Genomic DNA, 24,226 nt, shown 5'->3' on the forward strand with positions numbered 1-24,226 from the left:
ATTTATTTAAATAAAAAAATAGTCCATTAGTGGCAAGGCTTGTGCAGAATAATATAACAGAAGAGGTTTTAGGACATTTCATTATTTGTTGTCTACTTTTGAGGGTTCAGCAGTGATTTTTTCAGATTTACAGCCTACAGTAGTAAAAGCAGAGTAGAGCACATTGAAGTCTAAATGGTTTTAGTTCAAATGCCAAATATCATTTGCCACGGTGGAGTTTTGTTACTGTGCACTGTACAAAAGTGAAGCCAAAAATATCCCGGAAAAAATGAGAAAGTTTGTGACCCGGCAGCCATGTTGAGATCAGCTGAGGGAACATCGAGCACCGAGCACCGCCCACCGCCCACCAGCCGGAGCAAACTTCCTTATTTTACAGTTGAACCGTGCACTACAAGATGTTTCTGACAACATCTTAGGAGAGAAATAGGCATTACAGTAACAGAATATTGATTCATATTTGATCAGCGCTGCCTAGTTCGACCGTTTGATCGGAGTTTGCGAGTGATTGACAGCTGCCTCCGTTGAATGAACAGCCAATAAGAACGCTCTCTCTCTCTGAAATGACCTGTGATTGGCCAAAGTCTCCCGTCACAGGCAGCCTGAAATCAGAGCCATGAGGAGGTGCAGAAGTCTAGTTTTCTCTCAAAACACTTGAATTACAATATGCTGAAAGGTTATTATGGAATTTTTGCCCAATGATGCCAACAACTTTCTGCCTACTGAAGCATAAAATGCATCAATTTGGTGGAGAGCAGAATTATGAGGTTAGATTTATGAAGAACTTTGTGCTCTAATAAACAACAGTATAGTATACAAAGGCCCAGTGAAACAGCGAGGTCAGGGTGAGGGGTACTGTAAAGCTCACGGCCGGAGACACGAGCCACCTTCACCCCTGGCCTTTCCAAACCGATCTAGAGCCGGTCGCGCACTGCAGGAAATGCGCCCCGGCGAGGGCTGGTGAGGACCAGCTAGTGCTGGGGGGGAGAGGGGAGGGGATCCTCCCACACCAAGCAGCTGTCCACCCGCCGAGCGAAAGCGCTCAGTTGTAAAGGAAAGAGGGTGCGCTGGATTTATAATCCAGCGCACAGTCCTCCTTCTTTCCACTGTAGAGGAACAATAATTTACAGGTTTTAGCTTAAAGGTTTAGAGTTGTTGGTTAGGGAATGAGTGGGATCAATCTAAAACCATCATACAGACATTAAAGGTCCCATATTGTGCTCATTTTCAGGTTCATACTTGTGTTTTGTGTTTCTACTTCAACATGTTTACATGCTGTAATGTTAAAAAAAAACTTTATTTTCCTCATACTGTCTGCTTAAATATACCTGTATTTACAATCTGTCTGAAACGCTCCGTTTTAGTGCATTTCAACGGAATTGCAACAGAATTGTGTTGCCTGGCAACAGTTTGGGTCCATGTGTACTTCCTGTCAGCTGATGTTATTTACATACACTGCAACAGAAAATACTCTGGGACACATTTAGAATGTTTACGTTTAAAACCGTTTAATGGTTTAAATATTGTATATTTGTGACATCACAAATGGACAGAAATCCTAACAGCTTGTTTCAAACACACAATTTCTGAATACGGGCTGTGTTTATTTCTCCGTATATTGAGCGCTTCGATATTTTATATTTATAAAGCACTTGAACCTGCTTTATAATATAAAAGACATGAAAATCTTACTTTTTACAATATGGGACCTTTAAAACAAACTTAAATACGAATGGTGTGTTTGTGTGCGTTACCTGGAACTCCTCTCTGAGCTGCGAGGTGTTGCTCTGAGAGTCAACCTTCAGCATCTCCTTAAAGGTGATGGCAAACTCATTAACCGGGATGGCGGTCTCTCCACACAGACAAGCCTCCAGAATGGCATCGTGGATGAACACATACTGCTCCTGAGAGAGACAGACAGCGGCAGGGAAAAACATTCACAAATTTGACACAAAACCATCACTGCACTTATGAGCCTCCTGTTAATTGCCCACTTGTGAAGAACAATGCGGAATTTAATTACTGCTGTTGAATGTTGACTAATAGTCAAAACTGTCAAACATTCTTAACATCGCCATGCCCACTCTTGGGCATTGTTCCCGAAGCAGAAAATGTGTCTATAAATGGGCTAAAAAAGTGCAGAAAACACACATCAGAAGAGCAAAAGCACTGCCCACACACAATGGTTAAATACCGTCATGAGCTGTGCAATTAACGAGGAAACCAGGACATTTGTTTTGACATCCAACCAAACAAAAGATCAAAGAGGCGAGGATATATTCAAAATTACAGCCATAAATCTGTCCCTCTTCCAACTTATTTATCATTTTTAATGTGTTCTGTAATTGCGGAAATATTTATTCAACTGGTAGACGAGCTGTAGCTGAAAGGTGAAGAGATGAAATTAAAAAGAGGGATGAACGCCATTGTTTTGGTATTTACCTCCGATTTAGTCTCCACTTCCAGACCTGTCATTATATACTTTAGTAATTAATGTATTTTTCTGGTTTGTTTATTTGAAAATTGGAAGTTCATAGTTAGTAAACTTTATTTAGAATAACTTACAATTAAGTGTTTATTAACAATTAAAGAGAGTATATGAGTTTATACTTTCTTTAATAAGCATCAAATTGACAGTATTGTCCTACGACGATATGACTTCTTCTCTAGAAGTGAATGTTGTAACACAATTAGCATTAGAATAACGATTATACCTGGCCTTCAACCTCTTCCACTCCTCGAGGGCGCCCTCGGCCGAAGTTACATATATATATATACTTATATATATATATATAGTATATCATATGAAAGTAGAATCTAAACCTCAGGAATCTGTCGGTATCAACCACGTCATGCTAGAATGTCGGCAAGTAGGCTAAACAACGCTATTAAGTTTCGCTAAATTTTGGCAAGGAAAACATGTCATGGCAATTTTCAAAGGGGTCCCTTGACCTCTGACCTCCAGATATGTGAATGAAAATGGGTTCTATGGGTACCCACGAGTCTCCCCTTTACAGACATGCCCACTTTATGATAATCACATGCAGTATAAATGTGTTATTTTCTCCTATTCTAAAATGGTGTATTTTAATATTTCTGCATACTGGGGTCCTTAAACAGTCTTGAATTACATAAACTGGGTATCACTGTAAAGCTGACACTCTTGTGGATCCAATGAGCCCAACTGTATTCATGTGTGATGATGTTAGTCCCCATAGGAGACATTTCAGTGTAATAAGACCATTTTTTTAAAACTTGACCTGACTTTATAAAATGACCTGTGGTGACCTCTAGGATAATCACAGCCTCATGAAACTTTACAAACACCAACTAGAGACCTATAGCACTCAGAGGATGGATGGCTTTCCTAGCTAGGTTGACAATAAGGGGGTTTCTGAGCGGTTTACACAACAGAAGTGCTCGCCATCCAATCGCCGGAAAATGCAATTCTTGCAGAAATCTCCATATGTCACAAGTTTTTTAAACCAAATCACAGCATGGCTTTTTCTATGGTGTTCCTCAAGGTCTTGGTGTCTTAATGTGGTATTTTGGAGAGATTATTGATCATTTTTATCAATACTCCAGTTGTAAAAAAAATGGTCAAATTTAGCACCAAATCTGTAACAAATGGTATCAACCCCAAAAAAAATGTGCAGCAACTTATGTGACATATCAGAACATGGGGATGACCGTCACATAGCTATAAGCCCTTATACACTTTCAAAAAGTATTTTTAATGAATGAATGAATTCATGTTTATTTCTGATTTATGACTAGAACAACTTGACACACGGTGCTGAGCTGCATCTCAAATTAATCTTCAGGTCCCCAGCTTTCAGATGATGTACACCACTTGTTCCCTATCTCCCCCTAAAGACCCCCTGTACCCCCAAAAAATGACAAAAATTGGTCTATGAAAAAGAGGGGGACGGAGTGGAAGAGGTTAAACTATTAACATTTTACCCTTAAATAATTGTATCTTTCAATGGCAAGTTGTAGAACAGAAAGTACCTATGTATGCTAATGTCCAGTGCTCAAAGTGGGCTGGTGCTCACCGGTAGTACCGGCACTTCTACATTTTACTTAGATTTTTTTTTGAGCACCGGCACTCTCCATATCAGGTTCTCTGTGTGATTCATAATCATATGGCGCGGTGCCAGCATTTAATGCAAACACACATAATTGCTAAATATATAAGTGATGGAAAATGTGATCTACCAGCAGCTCTGTATTTATGAAGATCAAACCTATGAGCTCCTTGTTAACAGTTTCAGCCTCTCTCTAATCACATTCCCGCCCTCCCACTCACTTCAGTCTGGATCATGTTGATGCGTCGGGAGCAGAGAGTCTTGACACAGTTGTAGATGTCCACCACTCCTTCGCACTCGGCCATATCCAGCATGACATCCAGCACAATGTAGCAGCCGGTCCTGCCTGCCCCCATACTGGTGAGAGAGGAGAGAGAGAGAGAGAAGAGAAGGATCAACAAGCCTGAATACATCACTGAAATGAAAAAAGAGTCTCAGCAGGGAGCCCTTTAGTAATGATCGAAATACTCAAAGAGTCAAGTATAATAAGGGGTTTTATTATGGAAAGAAAGAAAGCAAGTACAGTGACCATTATGTTCTGACATCATACACATTTTGAGTTGAAGTTTAGAAAGTGAAAAACCTTTAATTGGAGAGCTAAGACATGTAAAAACACCCTATGGCTTCCCTGTGTGGGTCTAACAACATGGGTCTAAAGTCATGTGTGGGAGTATCTGTGAACGCCTCAGCCCTCTCCGGTTGTAGTTGCTGGATTTATAATGATGAAGAATGCAGCACTATATCATTTGTTGGTGTTGACTTTGTGGCACATCATGCACAACGCAATCAGGTATGAAAGGTAGCATGTACAAAAATACATAAAGTGGGAGACTCTTGAGCTGTAGGAGCTCTATAATCCAGCTACACGATGGAGAACGATGGACTTTGTATCTTTTACATTTTGACGTCATTCCTTCAAAATCCCTCCCTCGTAGTAAGAGACGCTCGAACTTCCGTTTCATGGAGACTTTAAAATGCACATATTAGGGATGCACCTATACCGATACCAGTATCGGGTATCGGGTCCGATACTGTGCTCATGTACTCGTACTCACAAAACGGCTCCGATACAGCGGCACCGATACCACTTTAAAGCAGCGTGACGTTAACCTCTCTTCACCATCTTTCGGGTCCTCATGGTCCTCCTCCCCGACATTGCAGGCAAGACGGACCGGTGGTGCGCCCGACCCCGCTGGGCCGGGATCCCACCTCAGCCGGCGCGCGCCAGCCCTCACTTTCATTGCACCACGGGGTTTTGCTTGCACCCTCTGACTCGCGCGTGCGTTAGACTCCTTGGTCCCTGTTTGGCGACGGGTCAGGTGGGTTGCCGACATCGCCGCAGACCCCTCGCGCCTTTTACGTGGGCCAAACCCCAACATGGGGTCACAACGCGGTTGGGGCTCACCGCCTCGTATGTGGGACTCCCCAGCCTGCCGTGTGTCGCTCACACCCTCCAGCTGGCTGTTAACGAGGGTCTTTTGGCACAGAGAAGTACTCGTATCGGTACTCGGTATCGGCGAGTACCCAAATGGAAGTACTTGTACTTGTATCGGTGCATCCCTAGCACATATTAACAGGTGGATGGAAATATCTCTTCAATGTCCTACAGAACTAAAAAGTCCTTCACAACAAAAGGCAGACATCTTGCCTACAATCTTTGTGAATTTCTTGCTGGTTATGTGTGAAATGCAACATCCTGTTTGACAGTTCAGTTTTGGTATTTGTTTTTTTGTCACTATTGTTCTCTCCAGCTACACATACACAGCACCAAGACACTATTCTGGGAAATGTAGAGAAAAACACAAAACTGAAGTAGAAACAAACAGAGCAAAATTAAGTGTGTATTGAACATCAAAGAAATATATTATATTAAAGAGTAGAAGAATGTCCCGAGGCAGGGATTATTCAAAGCACATACATCTGAAATCATTATCAGAGAGGAAAATGACGTGTTACCTGCAGTGGACCACCACAGGCCCGGCGTCGGGAGGTGTCGAGGCCTTGACCCGGCGCAGGAAGGCCAGCAGGCCGGTGGCGTGGTACGGCACCCCGTGCTCAGGCCAGGAGGTGAAGTGGAACTGGCACACCTCATGTTTGGCCGGGTAACCTCTCTAGAAGAAACAATCAGGAAGATCTAATGAGATGCTATTATTCTTATTATAAGAGCAGAAAGAGGAGTTCACAAATAGAAACCAATTAAACAAACACGAAGCTGAATGAAATATCGGTTCATGATGCAGAGGCTACACCGAGAGAGAGTTGAGACGATGCGAGAGGATGACTCACCCTCTCCATGGCGAAGGTGCGCACGGTGTACTCTGCCAGTGTTTCCGTCTTCAGCAGCGTTATCTTAATGTCACCGTAGAGCTCGGTGTCATCGGGCCAATACTTACAGCACTTCATCTGGACAAACAACAAACAGCTAGAGTTCAGAGAGGTTCGCTCACACCAACCAGGCACAGAGATTTTCAACAAGCAGACAAATTGCAATGCTCTAATCCCGCTGTGACCTTTCGCTAAATATTTGGACTTTAGCACAGTTGTTCCCAATCGTCTCCAGCATCAGATTTGACACGTACAAAGTGTTGACACCAAGGTTAGATAAGACGTGTTTTGATCTGATTTCCAGAGGCAGCCTGGATATAGAACTCACTGTCAGGGATGGTGTTATTTTCCTCTCTCTCTCTGTCCCCAACCAGACAGCCCTCACAAACATACACTTTTAAGTTTTTAAGTGAATGGCTATTTCATATTTCCGTTGATGCAGGTTTTTTTTGTGGCGTCAACGTTTTCTTTTTACTGCCGGTTGCGTGGTGTCAACATTTTCTACTGCTGCAGGCTGCAGACTCATTTTCTGATCCCAAAAAAAAAGAAAATGCAATATTTCTCTCACCTACAAGGCGTGGGAAAGACTATAGCACTGCCGTGTGAAATGATGAAAGGCTAAAAGGTGCACTCTTGATTATATAGGGTATTTATTTTATTATTTTTTTGTCACATTTTCCCCAACGAGTCCCTGTTAATTTGTGACCCTGGCTGACACTTATTTGCTTGCATTGTTTGTCTGTTATTTTCAGTTTTAGATGTTTCCTAGCAACCAATTTAAACACCATTAAAATCTCTGGTAGCGAAGACATTGCTTGGGTTTTAATGGTGCGACTCAATTTAGCAAATCAGTTGTTGTTGTTGTGAGGTGTGTGCTCAAGTTGTCAGAAATGGCGGAGGCCATGGAACTTAATTTTTCAGTATATAAAAAGCAAATATATTGTAAGTTTTAGTCATAAATTGTTTTTCTTTGTAATTTTATAATATGTCTGAGGAAAATGTTGATATTCCCAACGGCCTCGCCCTTTTCCTCCGTCGTGCCTTTTGCATTTACTGCATTATGTTACCCACTTGCTGGCTTGCTTGTTAGCCTCAGGCTTTCTTAGATACAAGTAGGGGGGGGGAAATATGTTGGGATCCACTGCCCTACAGCTTCCCCTGCTTTATGGTCTATTTGACTCTAAATGGGACCATAATTTACGAAATGAACATCATGCTGTATTGAAGAAGACTTGAACCTAGAGATTGAGACCATAAACTCATGCTTACAATGTTTACTGAGGTGATAAATCAAGTAAGCTAATTTTCTCATAGACCCTATACAATCAACCAGAGGAGTTGCCCCCTGCTGGCTGTTAGAAAGAATGCAGGTTTAAAGCACTTCGGCACCGGCTTCACTTTTCAGACTTGGAGGTTGCCTACTGGGTGCAACCATATCCAGTCCCATAGAACAGTGATTCTCAGATGGGGGTCTGCTGTATCATTAAAAAGTACATATCTTCAGATGGGGACTATTTGCACCAATAAGACAAGCATATTGTGTCCATTACTCCCACCCCCGTTAGCTCTGGGCCAATAGAAACTCTGATATGATTGTGACACATCATGTCAATCTGTCATGATGTGTCACTTCACTGATCCATTCCTGCTCCTGCTTAGTTTCGCTTATTAGCCAGCTAGCTAGCTAGAGAAATATTTGAGTCAGTCCGTATTGTCAAGTGACGCTAAGACCAGGCTAGCTAAATTGGGATAATATGACAACAGTTATATCAAGCGACAGCGACGGGAGACCAAGATGCATCGTGTGTCTTCAGGTGGTAGCAAACGAAGCCATGAAGCCGGCCACGCTAAAGCAACATCTGATTACAAAGCACCCTGAATATCAGGGCAAAAAAAAGTGGTATTATGATGATTCAAATTGAAATGTGTTTCTGTTTATCACTATCAAACAGGTCTGAAGTATTTAGGTTGAAAAGTTTAACGCACGGGACACACAGGGAATGTCAGGAGCTCGTGGCGGCTGCGTGGCGTGGTGGCTGCTGCTTTTCTGTTGCTGCCAGCCCTTTCTTTCTACATAGAGTTTGCCTTTTAATGACCATTTCATTTCATTATAAATATCATTTATATTTATTTTAGACAGAGACAGGTTAAAAAACGCGTGGTAATTTGTAAATAATAGTAATAATCGACAATTAAAACTCCGTACTATATTCATTCACGGAGCTCTCCAAGTCACTGCATGTTCTACAACACTGTCCGGCACATATTTCAGAATAAAAGCCTCGTGTTAACAAATTAAGGAATTCTGTCCACAGAAAAATGCTTGAGGGCTTTTATTTAGAATTTAAAGCAGTAAGTGTTGATTTAAAAATGAGTCTTTACTACTACTATTCTACAGATAGACATTGAAACCGTAGTAATCTTGCTGGTATGATGTCAATATACAGTCAATAGATCACCTTCACTGTCCGTTGTTGCTGTGAAACGCGTGCGGCACGCGTCAAAAATAGGTGAGACCTATATTGTCTAGAAGAGACGCAGCTGAGACACGCGTGTGATGTGCGTGAGACACACGTCTCAAGCGGGCAGTGTGGCTGCTCTAACCTGTTAACACGGACGCCGAAATAAAAAACAAGAGGTAACGCAGCCGCCACGCGCTCCTGACGTTCCTGGTGTGTTCCGGGCTTAAGAATACAAATAGTTCCAATGTTATCTAAGGGTATAAATGGTAGTAAGCATTATGCTTAATCCGTGTTACGATTATGAGGGGGTCTTTGGAATATTTTCTCCCCTTTAAGGGGTCCCTGGCCCCAAAAAGTTTGAGAACCCCTGACATAGAAGACATTATTCAGATATAAATGTGCATCTTGAACACTGTACTCAATGCCAATAAGATTATATCTGACAGTTTATGAATGGTATGTACCGTTCATATACAGTATATATATTGAATACTATAACTGTAGCCTTTTGTATTCACCAGAGGCAGGTATAGTTAATAGAACAGAGGCCACAAACTTCCTTCATATACATCATAGCCGTGACCTTGGAGCACAGCCACCAAAGCAAAAAAGGCGATCACTCATGATCAGACAGCGACGGCCATTTCCTCCCACAACACACAGCGCGGCGGCTCTTCTGATATATAGTGAGCTCCAGAAATACATTTCCTTCCATCCATCTTCACAGGTGGCTGGTGAGGTCACAGGACAAAAGGGAAGGGAAACGTACCCTGCCCACTTCCACCAGCTTGGTGATCATGACAATGCTGAAGCAGTTCTCCTGCCAAACCATCCGCCAGAAGTCGTAGATCATCTCCTGCTTGGGGCCTGCAGAGGAGGAGATATACAGTAGAGGTATACAGTAGGTGGAGAAGAAGAGGAGGCGGAGGGAAGAGAAAGAGAGAGGAGGATAAGGAGGGCGGGAGAGGATGAGCCATAAGTCAGAGAAAATAGCAGCAATAACCATCAATGTAGAGGCGCTGTGTATTCCATGCCAGGGAATAGAGTAACAATGTGTCATTCATGAACTATTGCCCGCTGCGTGTTCTCCTAATACTACAGAGAAATGTCATTTCAATACACCCACAAATCCTCAACCATTGTGCAAACAAGCTCCTGTATTGCCTTTCCCGAGCACCAGTGGCAGACACAAATCACAGCCCGCTGGAGAAGATGACACTTTCATTGATTTCATTACACCGTGGCGTTGATAATATCACAAGGTCCTCCCTCATACCGCCCTCCTCTGCCAAACACACTGCACCGCTTTTAGTGAACAAGACGTCTATTCATTTCTACCCACGCAGTTTGTTTAATAGGAATATTATCTTGTCTCCAGTAACTGACCTGGATGGCTTTTTTAAGAGGAGGTTTGTACCTTATCATCCCTCATATGTGCCGGCAGAGTAGTAGGTCTATTTTTTTTCTCTTTAATATATATTGTGTTTAATACTTTATTTCAAGTGTGTTTATGCAGCACAATCTCATACAAAATGCAATTCTGGCGATGTGCTATTTGTTATTGATGGCTTAATAAATTACCCACATTGGGGCAATTACACTTCTGACTTTTACCTCCTGGATTCAAATTAAAACATGTGTTTCCTGTTAACCGTTAACCACCTCTACAATTATACCAAGCGCCTTTTAGAGGCTTTTTCTGACAATAGATGAGAGAGTGACTCCAGCTTTAACCCTTCAAAAACGGACCTCGTTGTTTGCATCTCAAAAATAAAAAACATAATAGCCAGAGTATTCATTGTTTTTGCAGAAGAGAGTTAAGGCTTTAAGTCTTTCACGTCATCATGCTCGTGATGATGTCATTACGTTATCTTACATGCTACAAAACGTGGTGAGACATGCGGTGGCGCCAGAGAATCGCCCCGTAATGGTCGTAGGAGATTGTTGTTTGCATGATCTTGTTCAAATCGATCTAAAATAAAAACCGTAATAGCTAGAGCATTCAGTCTTTTCTTTTCAGCAGAAAGTTAAGGCTTTAAGCCTTTCGCGTCATCGTGTCGTATGTTCGTGATGACGTCATTACGTTACGTGCGGTACAAAACGGGGTGACAACACGTGGTGGCGACAGAGTATTGCCCCCGTAATGGCACCGGGAGATCGTTATTTGCATCATCCTGTTTAAATCAATCTAAAATTAAAAAAAACATAATAGCTAGAGCATTAATTCTTTCTGCAGCAAAAAGCTGTGACTTCTGTCTTTCGCGTCATCACATTGTACGCTCTGAAGACGTCATTACATTACATTACGCGGGGAATGTAACTAAACTATCAGAGAACCTTTGCACTTGATCTGCTCATAAAAATGAACATATTTCGAAAACTAAAAAATGTGCATAGTTCAAATAACTTATGGATTGTTAAGAAATATTTTGTTCATGTTTCTACTATGGCTGTCAAAGTTAACGCTATAAAAACAAGATAAAGTCCATTGGTACCAACCACGTCATACTAGTTCGTCACGAAGGACGAACGCTCCAAACCTACACTAAATATTGGCGAGAAAAAACTGTCATTGCCATTTTCAAAGGGGTCCCTTGACCTCTGACCTCCAGATATGTGAATGTAAATGGGTTCTCTGGGTACCCACGAGTCTCCCCTTTACAGACATGCCCACTTTATGATAATCACATGCAGTTTGGCAGCAAGTCATAGTCAAGTCAGCACACTGACACACTGACAGCTGTTGTTGCCTGTTGGGCTGCAGTTTGCCATGTTATGATTTGTGCATATTTCTTTATGTTAAATTTAGTACCTGTGAGGGTTTCTGGACATCTGTCATTGCTTTATGTTGTTAATTGGTTTCCAATAATAAATGAATACATACATTTGCATAAAGCAATATATTTGTCCACTCCCATGTTGATAAGAGTATTAAATACTTGGCAAATCTCTGAACAGATAAAAATCTGTAATTATTTTGCGATTAATTGCGATTAAATATTTTAATTGATTAACAGCCATAGTTCCTATATTTAGAAATGTTTTGGATCAATATGTTTTGGGTGTTTATTTAGTGCAAGTTTAGGAAAAAACATCACATTTTTGTATTTATTTATGACACAATTTCAATACTTTTATCAGTTATTACGGTTTATTGTCTTACATCACCTTTTTAGCTTATGTTGTACAGATTTTAGGGATATGAAGCCCTTGAAGATACTCCGAGAAACAACATCACAATAAGCAAAAATAGCAATGTTGGCGCTGGCGGACCATTTCTATTGCAGAGTTCAACGGGTTAAAGCCAACTCTGTAAAGAAACCCGTTGCCAGTGGAGATGTTTGAGAATCAAAGTGATCTGAAAGTTTTTGGGTGCGAGTCAAAATATAATTGAAAAGAGTTGAAGCCGTTGAATGGCTTTACAGGGAGGCTAGCAAAAAAAGGGCATGGCTTTAATCCAGTCTGGCGTGGACAAATGTTAACTTCATGTTTTTATTGAAGTTTAAAAAGATAAAAGAAAGCAACACATCGTCATTAAGATGCTTTTTTTGTTCTCCACAGATTGTATTCACTGCTTTTTCTTTCCACAGTCGTGTTAACAAAATGAATCAAAAGGTATCCATTGATTACATGCTCCAGGGCAAACATGCAAAGACCTGCGAAGGCTGAGAAATACAAAAGGAGGAGGAGGAGAAACTTGCCTGTTAAAAAAACAGGACATGTGCAGAGCTCTTCCTTTCATAACAGCCAGATTCTGGTCTTTAGTGTAGTTGACCCGAGGTGAGCCGACGCCAGCCTGTGTACGTTTTAATATGAACACGTGGGCAGCTACTTTAACCGCTGTTTTGCCTCCTCTTCACGGGGTTATTCACAGCTCCCTCCCCTGTCAGCAATCACCGCGTTGGTTTTCTATGTGTATTAGCGATATGAGATGTTAATTCTTCAGCGGCGGCAGCAGCAGGAGAAGCCCACTAATGCATCACCAGAGGGCAGGGCAGTCAGCTGAGAGACAGATGATGTGTGATCCCAGCGGCTGGGTGAATCTGTATGCATAGCGCAACATGCCGCCGCTTTGGACTCGGGGCTTTCAGAGTGCGCTTGGCATTTTCTCCTCCTCGTCCGCCTCCTCCTCCCTCTCCTTCTCCCTCATCTCTGGACATAATAGAGAGTTAGCCCAGAGCACCTGCTGCCTGCTGCACAAGCAGAGCTGCCTTTAGACGCATCTAAGATACAACAAATCAGCCTCAACCTGCTGTGACAGCCGTGTGAGGGGCAGGTGACAGCTCTAATGATGCAGTGTATGTGTACTATGCATCTATAGCACATTGGTATATGTTTTCAACCTGGAGCTCATCATTTCAGGTTTGACTTTTATTATCTTGGGACCAGAAATTGAAATTTATGGTTTCCCAGGCACCCAAGCTCAAATCTATAATTAACCATCAAAATATTGACATTTTCCTATAACCAATGAAGACTGAATCATTAGTTAACCCTTTGAACTCTGCCATAGAAATAGTCCACCAGTGCCTACATTGGTATTTTTGCTTATTGTGATGTCATTTCTTGTGGTATCTTCAAAAGCTTCATGTCCATAAAATCTGCACAACCCAAACTAACAGGTCATGTAAGTCAATGATCTATAATAATTGAAAGAAATATTGAAATTGTGTCATAAAAAAAACTAAATCTGACATGTTTTCCATGAACTTGTACTAAATAAACACACAAAACATATTGATCCAAAAGACTTCTGAAGTAGAAACATGAAAACATAAATTTCTCAACACTCCATAAGTTATTTGAAACTATACTCATTTTTTTTAAAGTTTTAGACATATGCTCATTTTATGAGCAGATCGAGTGCAAAGGCGCTTTGATTCGTTACGTTCCACATGTAACATTATGATGTCATCAGGAGCGTACAAAGTGATGACGCGAAAAACAGAAGCCTCAGCTTTCTGCTGCAAAAAGAATGAATGCTCTAGCTTTGTGGTTGTTATTGTAGATAGATTTTAACAGGATCATGTAAACAACGATCTCCTGCGTCCGCCCACGGAAGGTCTGTTTTTAAAGGGTTAAATTTGGGTCTGTCAAAGTTAACGTGATAACGTGTTAACACAAATTCGTTATAACGGCACTAATTTCTGTAACGCATCAATGCAACTGGCAAGTTTTAGGTTTAGAGTGAAAATACTGATGTCATTTGAAACCAAAAAACCTCAGGAATCCATTGGTACTAACCACGGCATGCTAAGTTGTTGGAAAGGAGGATAAATAAAGCAACAAAGTTACGCTAAATTTTGGCGAGGAAAAACTGTCATGGTCATTTTCAAAGGGGTCCTTTGACCTCTGACCTCCAGATATGTGAATGAAAATAGGTTCTATGGGTACCCACGAGTCTCCCCTTTACAGACATGCCCACTTTATGATAATCACATGCAGTTTGGACACAGCCCACTCTGTCATTGTGCATTGTACAGAATATGCTTTTATGGGTTATTTGGGGTAATGTTTAACAGAATAGAATGAAACTTGCTAAAAATACAAATACTTTTAGGTATTTGTAGGTGTTTTTTAGGAAAGGGAAACTAGTAAATATAAAATTTTGTTTTTTTTATTATTATTAAAATAATCAGCGGTATTATATTTAATGAATCAAAGAAACTTGGAACATTTTGTGTGATTCTTTAAATCAGCAACTCTAGATCGAGTATAAGTACAATTTCACCCACTGCTCCTACTTGAATTGCACATTGTGGCACTCCTTCCACCTCTACAAGAGTGCAGCTCTTGTATGCAGAAAGACTTTGTGAGCAAAATGTAAAAGAGAGAGAGAGAGAGAGAGAAATTTTCGGAGGTTACTTTTGTGAAGCGGTAGAACTGAGACCAAAGTGAAAGATGGAAAGAAATCAGAGGGGGATTACGAAGTGAAAAACATATTCACTGAATAAATAGGATCAGAGCCGGGTGAGAATAAAGAGAATGTCTTGCTCTCTCGCTCTCCTTCTTTCTGTCTCCTTCTTTCTTTCTGTCTCTCTCTCTCTCTCTCTCTCTCTCTCTCTCTCTCTGAGCCACTTGGGGAATACAGCCTATATAGTGTATCAAACTGACATCAGAGAGATGGTGCACCACACATGCAGATGGCGGGGAGGAGAGACACAAAAGCAGAACTTCACAGAGAGCGACAGTCAGTAGTGTTACAGTGCGGATTGACTGACAGTTACAGTCGATTGTTACGGGAGTGTTTCTCACAGGCGGAGGAAAACGATGCTTTACGGTGGGAAAAATCCAGATGTGAGCGTGAGGCAACACGGGCTCCTTGTTGTTTACACATTAATAATTCAGCAAAGTAATTCTTATATTGTCAGCTGGGCTGCCGTGTAAAGAAACGCCACAAACAAACATTAGCAGTCAAACACTGCTGCTGGGTATTTCTCTACTCACCTTGAGTGGCGATGAAGTGATTCGAGCGCTGGTAACCCTGTGTGACAGAGAGAGAGAGAGAGATGGTGGGGGGAAAAGAAAGAAAAAGAGATGGGGAGAGAGTTAATAGTTACAAGAGCATATGATGAAGTGAGACTCGGGGACCTCTAACTTTCATTTCACCCCTCCCCATTCATTCTCTTTCTCCATTTTCGGCATCGAGTCATCTCTTATTCATCTCAGAGCTGGGTTTGATGTCAGCGCTCTGTTAAATTCCTGCTCTGCTCTGCTTCTGACTGAAGATATTTCAGCGGCCGTGAAAACTAATCTGCGCCGTGCCATCGGCTGATGACATTCTGCTTAAAATACATTAGCACATTTTGACCGGCCAAATTCTCTGCACTGTTTAGACTCAGAGTTTTTGGGTGTCGGATTATACTTGAATTATAATGCAGAAAGAAAGGGTATTAATTCAAGTTTTTTTTCTCTGTCTGTCTGTGAGCCAGGTCATTAAATGTAGAGTGAGGGAGCTGCGTTTTCAAAGGCGGTCCGGTGTGAGGTGTGTGGTGCTTTGCATGCAGCCAGGGCTGCTGATCAAAGGTAGATTGACAAGTGAGGGATCTTCGGCTCTGGGAGTAATTCTACCTTAGTGACACTGACTGATCTGGCTGTCTCCTCTCTGCTCGGCATTAGTGTGGTTATGATACAATACAGTGTGCACGGTTCTGGAAGGCCATTAGTGGCGCCCTGGCCATCCACCAGGCGAAACCCTGTGTGCTGAATGCAAAGCAGCCGAGCATGATAGATCCCAAGAATTAAGTTTAGATCACCCTCTCATCACTCATGGGGTAAAGTGATTCCAACTGTTGTATAGAGTAAACATTTGTACAAATACTGTACAGACACACACCACCAACCCACCCCACATACACTGATATACACATTATTCAGCCAGGCAGGCACACAAATTACATTCCATAACTGTCATGCCACAGAGGGAAGTTGAGATGGATGGCCGTCGCTATGAAAGAGTGCAGCGACCCTCATTCCCATGAGCCTCCATTGCTGAGTTTCCCTGGTTTCCCGACCAGTTTCCTGTCTGTCACCTTGGCAACCACATTTTCCAACAGCAGGCGAGCAGAAAAACATCAAGCGATGTGAATTCACAATGGATCGAAAAGAAGAAAAAAAAAATAATAAATAACGAAAACATGCAGAGTCATTTGAGACGTGGAAAGCTTATCAATACTATCAAAAGACAGAAAAACAACTTGTTTTGCTTTGATAAATTTGGCTCACACTAACTACAACCTGTGACAAATTAGTGGAAACCTGACCTTGGTCTATGCCGGTAAATGCAAATCAGAGCTCATATTAATCATGCATCTCAGAATCACTGAATCACCTCCCTGACAGGACTGGAGGACATTAAAGGGAGCTCCTCCGTTGAGGATAAATGATTAGGATCAGGGTTTTGGTTTTGTTTCCAGCCAAACTGTGGGATCAACAAATTCAAATGACTTACAGCTTGCCTTTAACAATGGAGAGTGGAATAAGAAAAAGTGTAGGCCATCACACTTATCACTTGTGGGTGGACAACAAGCTTCTTAAGCAACAAAATTGAGGATAAGAATATACATTAGCCTATTTTGCCTAATCTGACAACATTCAAAATACACAAACAATAGTTGATGTGTTTTTTAAAAACTACCCACGATTGTATTTTAGAGTTAGAGTGACCCATATTATATCTATGGTAGCATCCTTTCCTTGTTGCCAAAAAATAGCAAGAATTAATTTCCAGTGGTTTATTTGAGTGGGTGGAGCAATTAGCATCCCACGCAAAATCTGCTACATAATGTTTTGATATATTTGATGAAGCATTTTGGTGATTTAAATCAACACTTTTAGTTTTAATATGTTCACCTGTTAAAACATATGTAAATTTATTCCATTATTTTCACTCTGACTTGCAGTTAACAAGCTATCTGACTTGCTAATTAGCAGTTCATATTTTTTCTAACTTGCTAACTGGCAGTTAATAATCTTTATCACTTGCTAACTGGTAGTTAACAAGCTATTTAACTTGCTATCTGACAGTTAACAAGCTATTTAACTTGCTAACTGGAAATTAAAAATCTTTATAACGTGCCAACTGGCAGTTAACAATCTTTATAACTTGCTAACTGTCGGTTAACAATCTTTATAACTTGCTAACTGTCGGTTAACAATCTTTATAACTTGCTAACTGGAAGGTAACAAGCTATTTAACTTGCTATCTGACAGTTAACAAGCTGTCTAACCTTCAAACAGGCAGTTAAGTTAGCTTTTGTGGCTTTTGTGGCTGACTAGTGCTAGGATTTTACAACTAGCAAGCATGTTATTCGTTACCGAGACAATACCTCGCCAAGTAGGCTAGCCTGCATAAGTCACCAAACATCTAGCAACACCAATTTCACAAGCACAAGTCGATACATTTTGCTGTGTCACTTTATGGTTTGACTAGACACTCTTCTGAGATGCTTCATGAATATGGGCTCAGAGAAAAACTTTGTAGGTGTCTCTAAAATAAGTCCTGCACCGGTATGCACTGCGCTATCGTTACTTTCCCCAGTTCACTGTCATTGAATATATGTTTCCAGTGCTTGCTGTGATCCGAGTTGCTTGATCTGACCTATTTACTCTCCTCTGTGGCATACTATCAGGTCTTTCATAAGACAGCCTGATGTTAAGCAAAGAACCCCAGGTGCATCTGACTATGGATGAAGGAGGACACTGCTGCACTCAGTTTGGAAAGAATTTCACTCAGGGGAAAAGTGATGGCAGACAGGCTCAGCAGCTCAGGGCGGAGAAGGGAAGGAAGATCTGCTGTTGGAGGGACGCCATGGAGGGCTGGCTGGCAGGGACAGCAAGAGGGGGCAGCATGAAAAGGGAGAGGAGATGGAAAGAGAAGAGAAGCAAGATACTTACTTCCCTGTTTATCCGAATCTATGAGATGCCAAAAGGTTGAAAACGGGGGGCAGAAAACAGACAGAGAGAAAGAAAGAAAGAAAGAAAGAAAGAAAGTAGGGGAGGAAACAAGAGCTAGTTATTGTGATTAAAGACCAGGAAAAAGAGGGTAATGAGATGGTTAGAGAGCATCTTGCCTTGACGACCTGTGGACAGAATAATGTTCAAAAGATTCAAAGGCCACTCTTGTTTTATAGAAACCAGTCTCTTTCGTATCATGAACCTAGTCACCTTTACCGTGCGACGTCTTTATTTAGATAATTTTAAGTAATGAGGCCGAGAGAGAAAAGAGTTTTTGATCTGAAGCCAGTGATGACACAGAGTTGTCCTTGGTGTTAATAACACAGATGACACTTTAGCGAGTTCTGTAACGACAGAGGTCATGGTAGGGGTGACGCCTCAGGAAATACATGATGCCATTTAATACATTCTCTTAATTACTAAAGGTGAAGGTTTTCTTCAAAAGTTGCAAGTATGGTCTGCAGATGTTGACCAGCACGGTATTCCTAGGAATTACATCCATATTGGATGATTCAGCATCTCGCGATTCACATGCCAACGTTCGGTGCCAATGCAGGAAGTAGTGTGCACTTTATGAGAGGGTGTGGACCAAACCCCCCAGGAAGGGCGCGGGGCTTTGGAAGCAAATTTTCGTAGTGGCCAAAGCATGGACTTACAACATCCAGGTCCGTCACGTGATGTCATTGGACCCAACATGACTGTCTGTAAATGAAGTAGGGCTGCACAAGTAATTCAATATTAATCGCGATCACGATTTTGGCTTTGCCACAATTAAATGAACATGATCGACTGCGATATTGACGTTTGTAATACGTGCTCCACTCAGAAAACTCTGCTACTGCTCTACTGCTCCATAAATCAAGCGCTTCCTAAACTAACAGCTAGAGACGCACCGTCAATCAGTAGCCAATCTTAGCCGGACGATTTTCAGCAGTCTCGTATATCCGATTTTTGCTGGTCACACACACACACATGTGCAGCCGGCACAGAGCGGAGGAACCCGGATGATCCTGGTAAATTCATCACTCAGGCAGTTGAGCCATTTTGGCATCATGCGGCACTTTCATAGGAATGAACGGGGGGTGGTGGATGGGTGGGTAGCACATTAAACTTTCATGTGTGGAGAGTTCAATTTCAATCACAGATATGCAATTCATGTTTTACCTTTTATTAATAACCACGATCTTTTGTTAACCATAACGCCAAACCTATTTCCACAACACTGTGTCAGTGCTAAAGATAGGTCTGGCTGCACCCATTAAAATAAATACAACACTGGCAGCGATGGTGCCCTTGCAAAATACATACTGCAGATAGCAAAAGGGGAGGAGAATACCGCGTGAAATACGCGGCCAATGGCAGACTTCAACCCTCAGTCTACATCCGGGAAGTCAGACAGTTAACCAACTTGGTTTTCATTTCTATCACTTATGATAACATACCTGTACTCATGAACATGTAACCTAACCCAGCATCATGAGATCTGGGAACACGTCTACATTGATAAAAAAGTCAGACGTATCAGTCCAACAGTTTATTCAGATTATCTAAACCACTTTATTTGGAGGTGAAACCAAAAGTGAGCACACCCAGAATATTATCAAAGTTGATGCAGGAAGTATCGGTCAACAATGTTTACAGTATTGTTATAACATTTACTGTTCACCTTTATTTTCTCAAAGTTTGGCTAACTTGGCACATCTGACCTTTTAGCTTTTTTGATGTTGCAGCGTTCAGAGATCTCAGAAATGAACTTGGTAAGTACAACGTTGTTATTGCCGATTGGGAAAGATGCCAATTTAAGTAGTTGAAAGTTGCAGTAACTAAGTTGTATGAAATTGGAATTCTTCAAGGGTGACATGGGCAAATAAACTGGGTTATCCTGCCCCTCCTCAGATGACACACAAAGACAGACAAAGATAATGAGTATTAAGCCAAAGAGGAATTTGTCTGCCATTCAAATAAATTAAGCTTTTGGATTTGTCCGCTCAGCCATTACTTCCCAATTTATCTTATTACAAACTAATTACAGCTACAACAGGCACCAAAGCAATAAAAGACTACCCTGATAGTGGGTGTTAATGACAGTGAACGTATAATCTCTGAAGAACCGAGCGTGGTGATGACTGTGTCACTTTTGTGTTAACACATGTCAGCAATAGACGTAATGTCTTACTTCCTGCGCCAAAGACAAAAACAAATTATGTAAACCTGTATGTGGATGAGAGGAAGGAGCGCTGGAACTTTTCAGTTTAACCTTTAAAAAAAAGCAATGTTCCATTTACTCCAACCTTGGCGTCCTCCATGAATCATTTGGAATCATTTCGCTGCAGTGTTGTGAGCCAGGGGTCTTGGCATGACATGCAGGCGGTGCTGTAGACGGCACAGTTAACGACACAAAGGTCCTTGGAGCGTTCGTCCTAATAGAGCCCTCACGGAGCACTAAAGGGGATAAAGTGGCCACGCGCACCACAGTGAGCTTTGACGTTCCGCTTTAACCAATGCCACCCACATACGCTGAGTCAGGCCATCCACTACTGATCGGGGGCCCCTTCTGTCCACTTTACATTTCTTTTTGTTCAGCAAACAATAGTAGAAACAAAGGACGCAATACCACATGCGGAGACCATAACAACTGAAGTTAAACCTTGCAATGAGTGCTGCAGTAGGCAGTTAAAAAAAAAAAAAAGAGCTTTTCACAGTCACTCTCAAGTGACCCCCTCCATTATGAGTGAGCTGCAGACCCTGGCCAGGAAAAAAGTGACCGTCCTTCAGATAGTTTTGGTCCATCTAACGCAAAGCTGCCGAGATAGGATCTGGCAGGAGCGCGTACTGCTGCTGGGACTGTGGAAGGCTCCCTGAGATACTCACTCGAGCCGAACTGTAGGTGAGATCAAAATATCTGAAGGTAGATGAAAGGATCAGTCGTGTTATACTGACTCCAATTGCGGTGCAATGTCGCCTTACAAAAGCATTTGGGTGAGTCATGAGACCCGCTGCTCTGAGCTTATGGGCTCTTGTAGGATCTCTGCGATAAAATCTCACTTCAAAGCCTGCATGTACTAGCACACGTATTGCTATATGTTGTGGGTGTAGTTACTAAATGGCAGTTCAGGTCTGAGTAACAGACCGTGTACGGAGATGTCTTCTGGTCAAGCACCGGGTCGACCGCAACAATAGAAGATGGACTAGTGTGAGCTCTCAAGGCGGAGCTGTGGGATCAGCAAAGACAGAGATGAGGGAGTAGGAGGCGAAGGAGGAGGAACAATAGGACTGAAGGTGACTTACGTCTATGTAGTTGGCATTGACATAATCGGAGCTGGGGTCTGCGAGCAGAGAGTGCAGCTTGACTCGATGGCGATCATCTGAAATGCACAAGAGAGGATTTTGATTTTATTAATTCAAAAGTAGATCTCAGGTCGTCCGGCTCAACAGATTTAAGTGAAATGAAGGTGAGGATGTGGAGAGAGAGGGATGTGACATGCAATAAAAGGTCTACGACCGGAACCAGGGACGCTGTGGTTATATAGTATGTGTCATAACAATTTGGCCATTAGATGCCCCGCTGATAAATTTACCGATATCGGATATCGGTACAACTCAAATAGCTGGATCGGGTATCGGTGACATTGGGGCTGATCTATTCAGTTCAATTCTATGTGTGTATACTAAATATATTACGTACTGGAATTTTTAATTCCTGTGGAGGTTTTGGCCAATTTGTTGCTGCATTAAAAAGGTTTATAATTGAATTGCAATTGCAGTTAATTTTGAAGATTTTTTACCAAGTTGCTGGAGTACAATTTATTATTTTAATGAAATTTAGTACATTTATTTCTAGGCTATGTATTTATTTGTTACATTTTGTTTTACAAACATAGGAAAGCATGAGGCATACAGCTTATTAATTGAACACTGGTATCGGATCGGTACGCGGTATCAGCCGATGTCCAAAGTCCAGGTATCGCTATTGGGACTGTAAAAAGTTGGATCGGTGCATCTCTAGTTTATTACAACATTTTTGACCATCATTTCTATCAATACAAATTTAAATTTGCTATCCGCGATATTGTTATTGTGAATTCTTTCGGCCATGATAATCGTGTAGTGAAAATCTGATGTTGTGCCCTAGTTTTAATGCAGAGCTTTTGTGCCTCAACATTCTTTCTGAGGCTTTTCCACAATGACTCTGAAAGAACACGGAAACAACATTAAGCCGTCTGAATTTAACAACAACAACTCTCTGCGGTCATGTATACTGTGTTTTAATGCTGTCGAATTCACCGTATAGTGGTTTTCATTTACATATTTTTCTATTTCTGTTTTCAGACAATTGAACGTGTGTGAAATATACATAAACACCACATGTTACAGTCGTTCCCAAGCTGCTGCACCGCAGTGATCAAAACATTATTATATAATAGCGATTTGTCAGCAGCTGCTTAGTGTATATATATATTCACATTTATTGGCATTTAAAATGAACGATTATAGAAAAAGTTAGAGACGATAGAGAAACTTCTTTTCAACTTTACTGGCACACAATTTTAGTCTGGACGGAGGGATGAAATGATGGATTTACAAATGTAACCGGCTTAATTTAGACGAACTCTCAGGGGCAAATTCACAAAAGGATTGCACGGCTTTTGTGGATGCTTAACCTGCACAAATACGACAAAAAGGAAACCATGTAATAATCAAAGCACCCACAAAAGGTGAAATGCACCCCTCACTGTGCTGCCAAGCAAATAGCATCTCAGTGCTCCTGTGCTATTTGTACATATATAAATGAAATAATATGCAGGCTTTTGGTGCAAAATTGGTCCCTTTCTATGCAAATGAGCCTCAATGCAAAAACAGTCCAATTCACAAAGATAGGGCACTAATAGTCACAGTTACAGTGAAATTATTAGCATCTTCAGAGAGTTGGCGTGAACTGAATCGCATTTATAAGTGGGTGACCGCTCAAACTCATTTATTTTGGGATGCAGTGACAGAATGCAATGGCAGTTGTGTCATGAAAAATAAATGAATATAGCTCCCCTACATGTCATTTTTGAGAACACACGAGGGAAGAAAAACGAGAAAATAATGAATGAAAAATAAGGATATTAGACTATATAAACAAATAAACAAATAATTTCTTCCCTCTCCCTCCTTTCCCAAATCCTGGGCTTACATGTTTCCTCTTTCCTCTCTCTTAATTGCCTTCGGGAGGTTTGGATGGAAGTGGCTCTCTGACAAGACCTCAGGCTCAGGTTGACTCTCACCCCTCGCAAACGACGCATTGGCCTCAAGCGCATTTATACTTTTGCCACATGGATATTAACAATCGGACGCAAAAAAGGGCAAATTTCAGTCAGCTGCAAAAAAAATGATGGCCGTGTTTGTGCTTGTCTTTTGTGAATTGGACCTCGAGACGGGGCAGACAGCGGTTGCAAGTGATGTGCAATCATAGACTGTATATAAGAAGTGGACGCAGTCACCGTGACGTCACCCATTGGTTGGTGGACTACGGTTTTGAAGCCTTGAGTTCGGCATTTTGGCCGTCACCATCCTGTTTTTCTTCTTTTTTTTTAAACCAGAAGGTACATGAGAGGGGGTGGAGCTAAGTACAACCGAACGCTGAATAAGACATTTTAGGTCACCTGAAAACACAGTGAGAAAGGTTTAAGTTAAAGAGGAAAACACGGACAACCAGAGCGGGGAGCGCCGTGGTAGCGACCTATCAATCAGAAGGTAGCCACGCCCTAACGCAGCCCCTGCTTTATGGTCTATTTGACTCTAAATGGGACCATAATTTACTAAATGAACATCATGCTGTATTGAAGACTTGAAACCGATCCATTCTCTGTGAACTCGCCCCTCAGTCTGCTATATCCGTAATGAAACCCACCT

General features: G+C 41.6%; 1 protein-coding gene across 6 annotated transcripts in view; it reads right to left on the minus strand.

Annotated features, from left to right (window-relative positions):
• The window catches only part of ptprua (protein tyrosine phosphatase receptor type Ua), a 264,979-nt gene that overhangs the window by 16,735 nt on the left and 224,018 nt on the right, over positions 1-24,226 (minus strand). For 3 of the 6 annotated variants that reach the window (XM_074614139.1, XM_074614141.1, XM_074614140.1), the window contains exons 19-26: positions 21,617-21,693; positions 18,269-18,286; positions 15,320-15,356; positions 9,642-9,739; positions 6,372-6,488; positions 6,042-6,196; positions 4,307-4,442; positions 1,752-1,901 (exon numbers count right to left, since the gene is read on the minus strand). In XM_074614139.1, coding sequence (XP_074470240.1) covers positions 1,752-1,901; positions 4,307-4,442; positions 6,042-6,196; positions 6,372-6,488; positions 9,642-9,739; positions 15,320-15,356; positions 18,269-18,286; positions 21,617-21,693 — 788 coding nt within the window. The remainder of the gene's footprint in view (positions 1-1,751; positions 1,902-4,306; positions 4,443-6,041; positions 6,197-6,371; positions 6,489-9,641; positions 9,740-15,319; positions 15,357-18,268; positions 18,287-21,616; positions 21,694-24,226) is intronic. The other 3 variants (XM_074614144.1, XM_074614143.1, XM_074614142.1) reach the window with 1 other exon arrangement.

Source organism: Sebastes fasciatus, chromosome 17, assembly GCF_043250625.1.
Source record: "Sebastes fasciatus isolate fSebFas1 chromosome 17, fSebFas1.pri, whole genome shotgun sequence".
Taxonomy (NCBI): Eukaryota; Metazoa; Chordata; class Actinopteri; order Perciformes; family Sebastidae; genus Sebastes; species Sebastes fasciatus.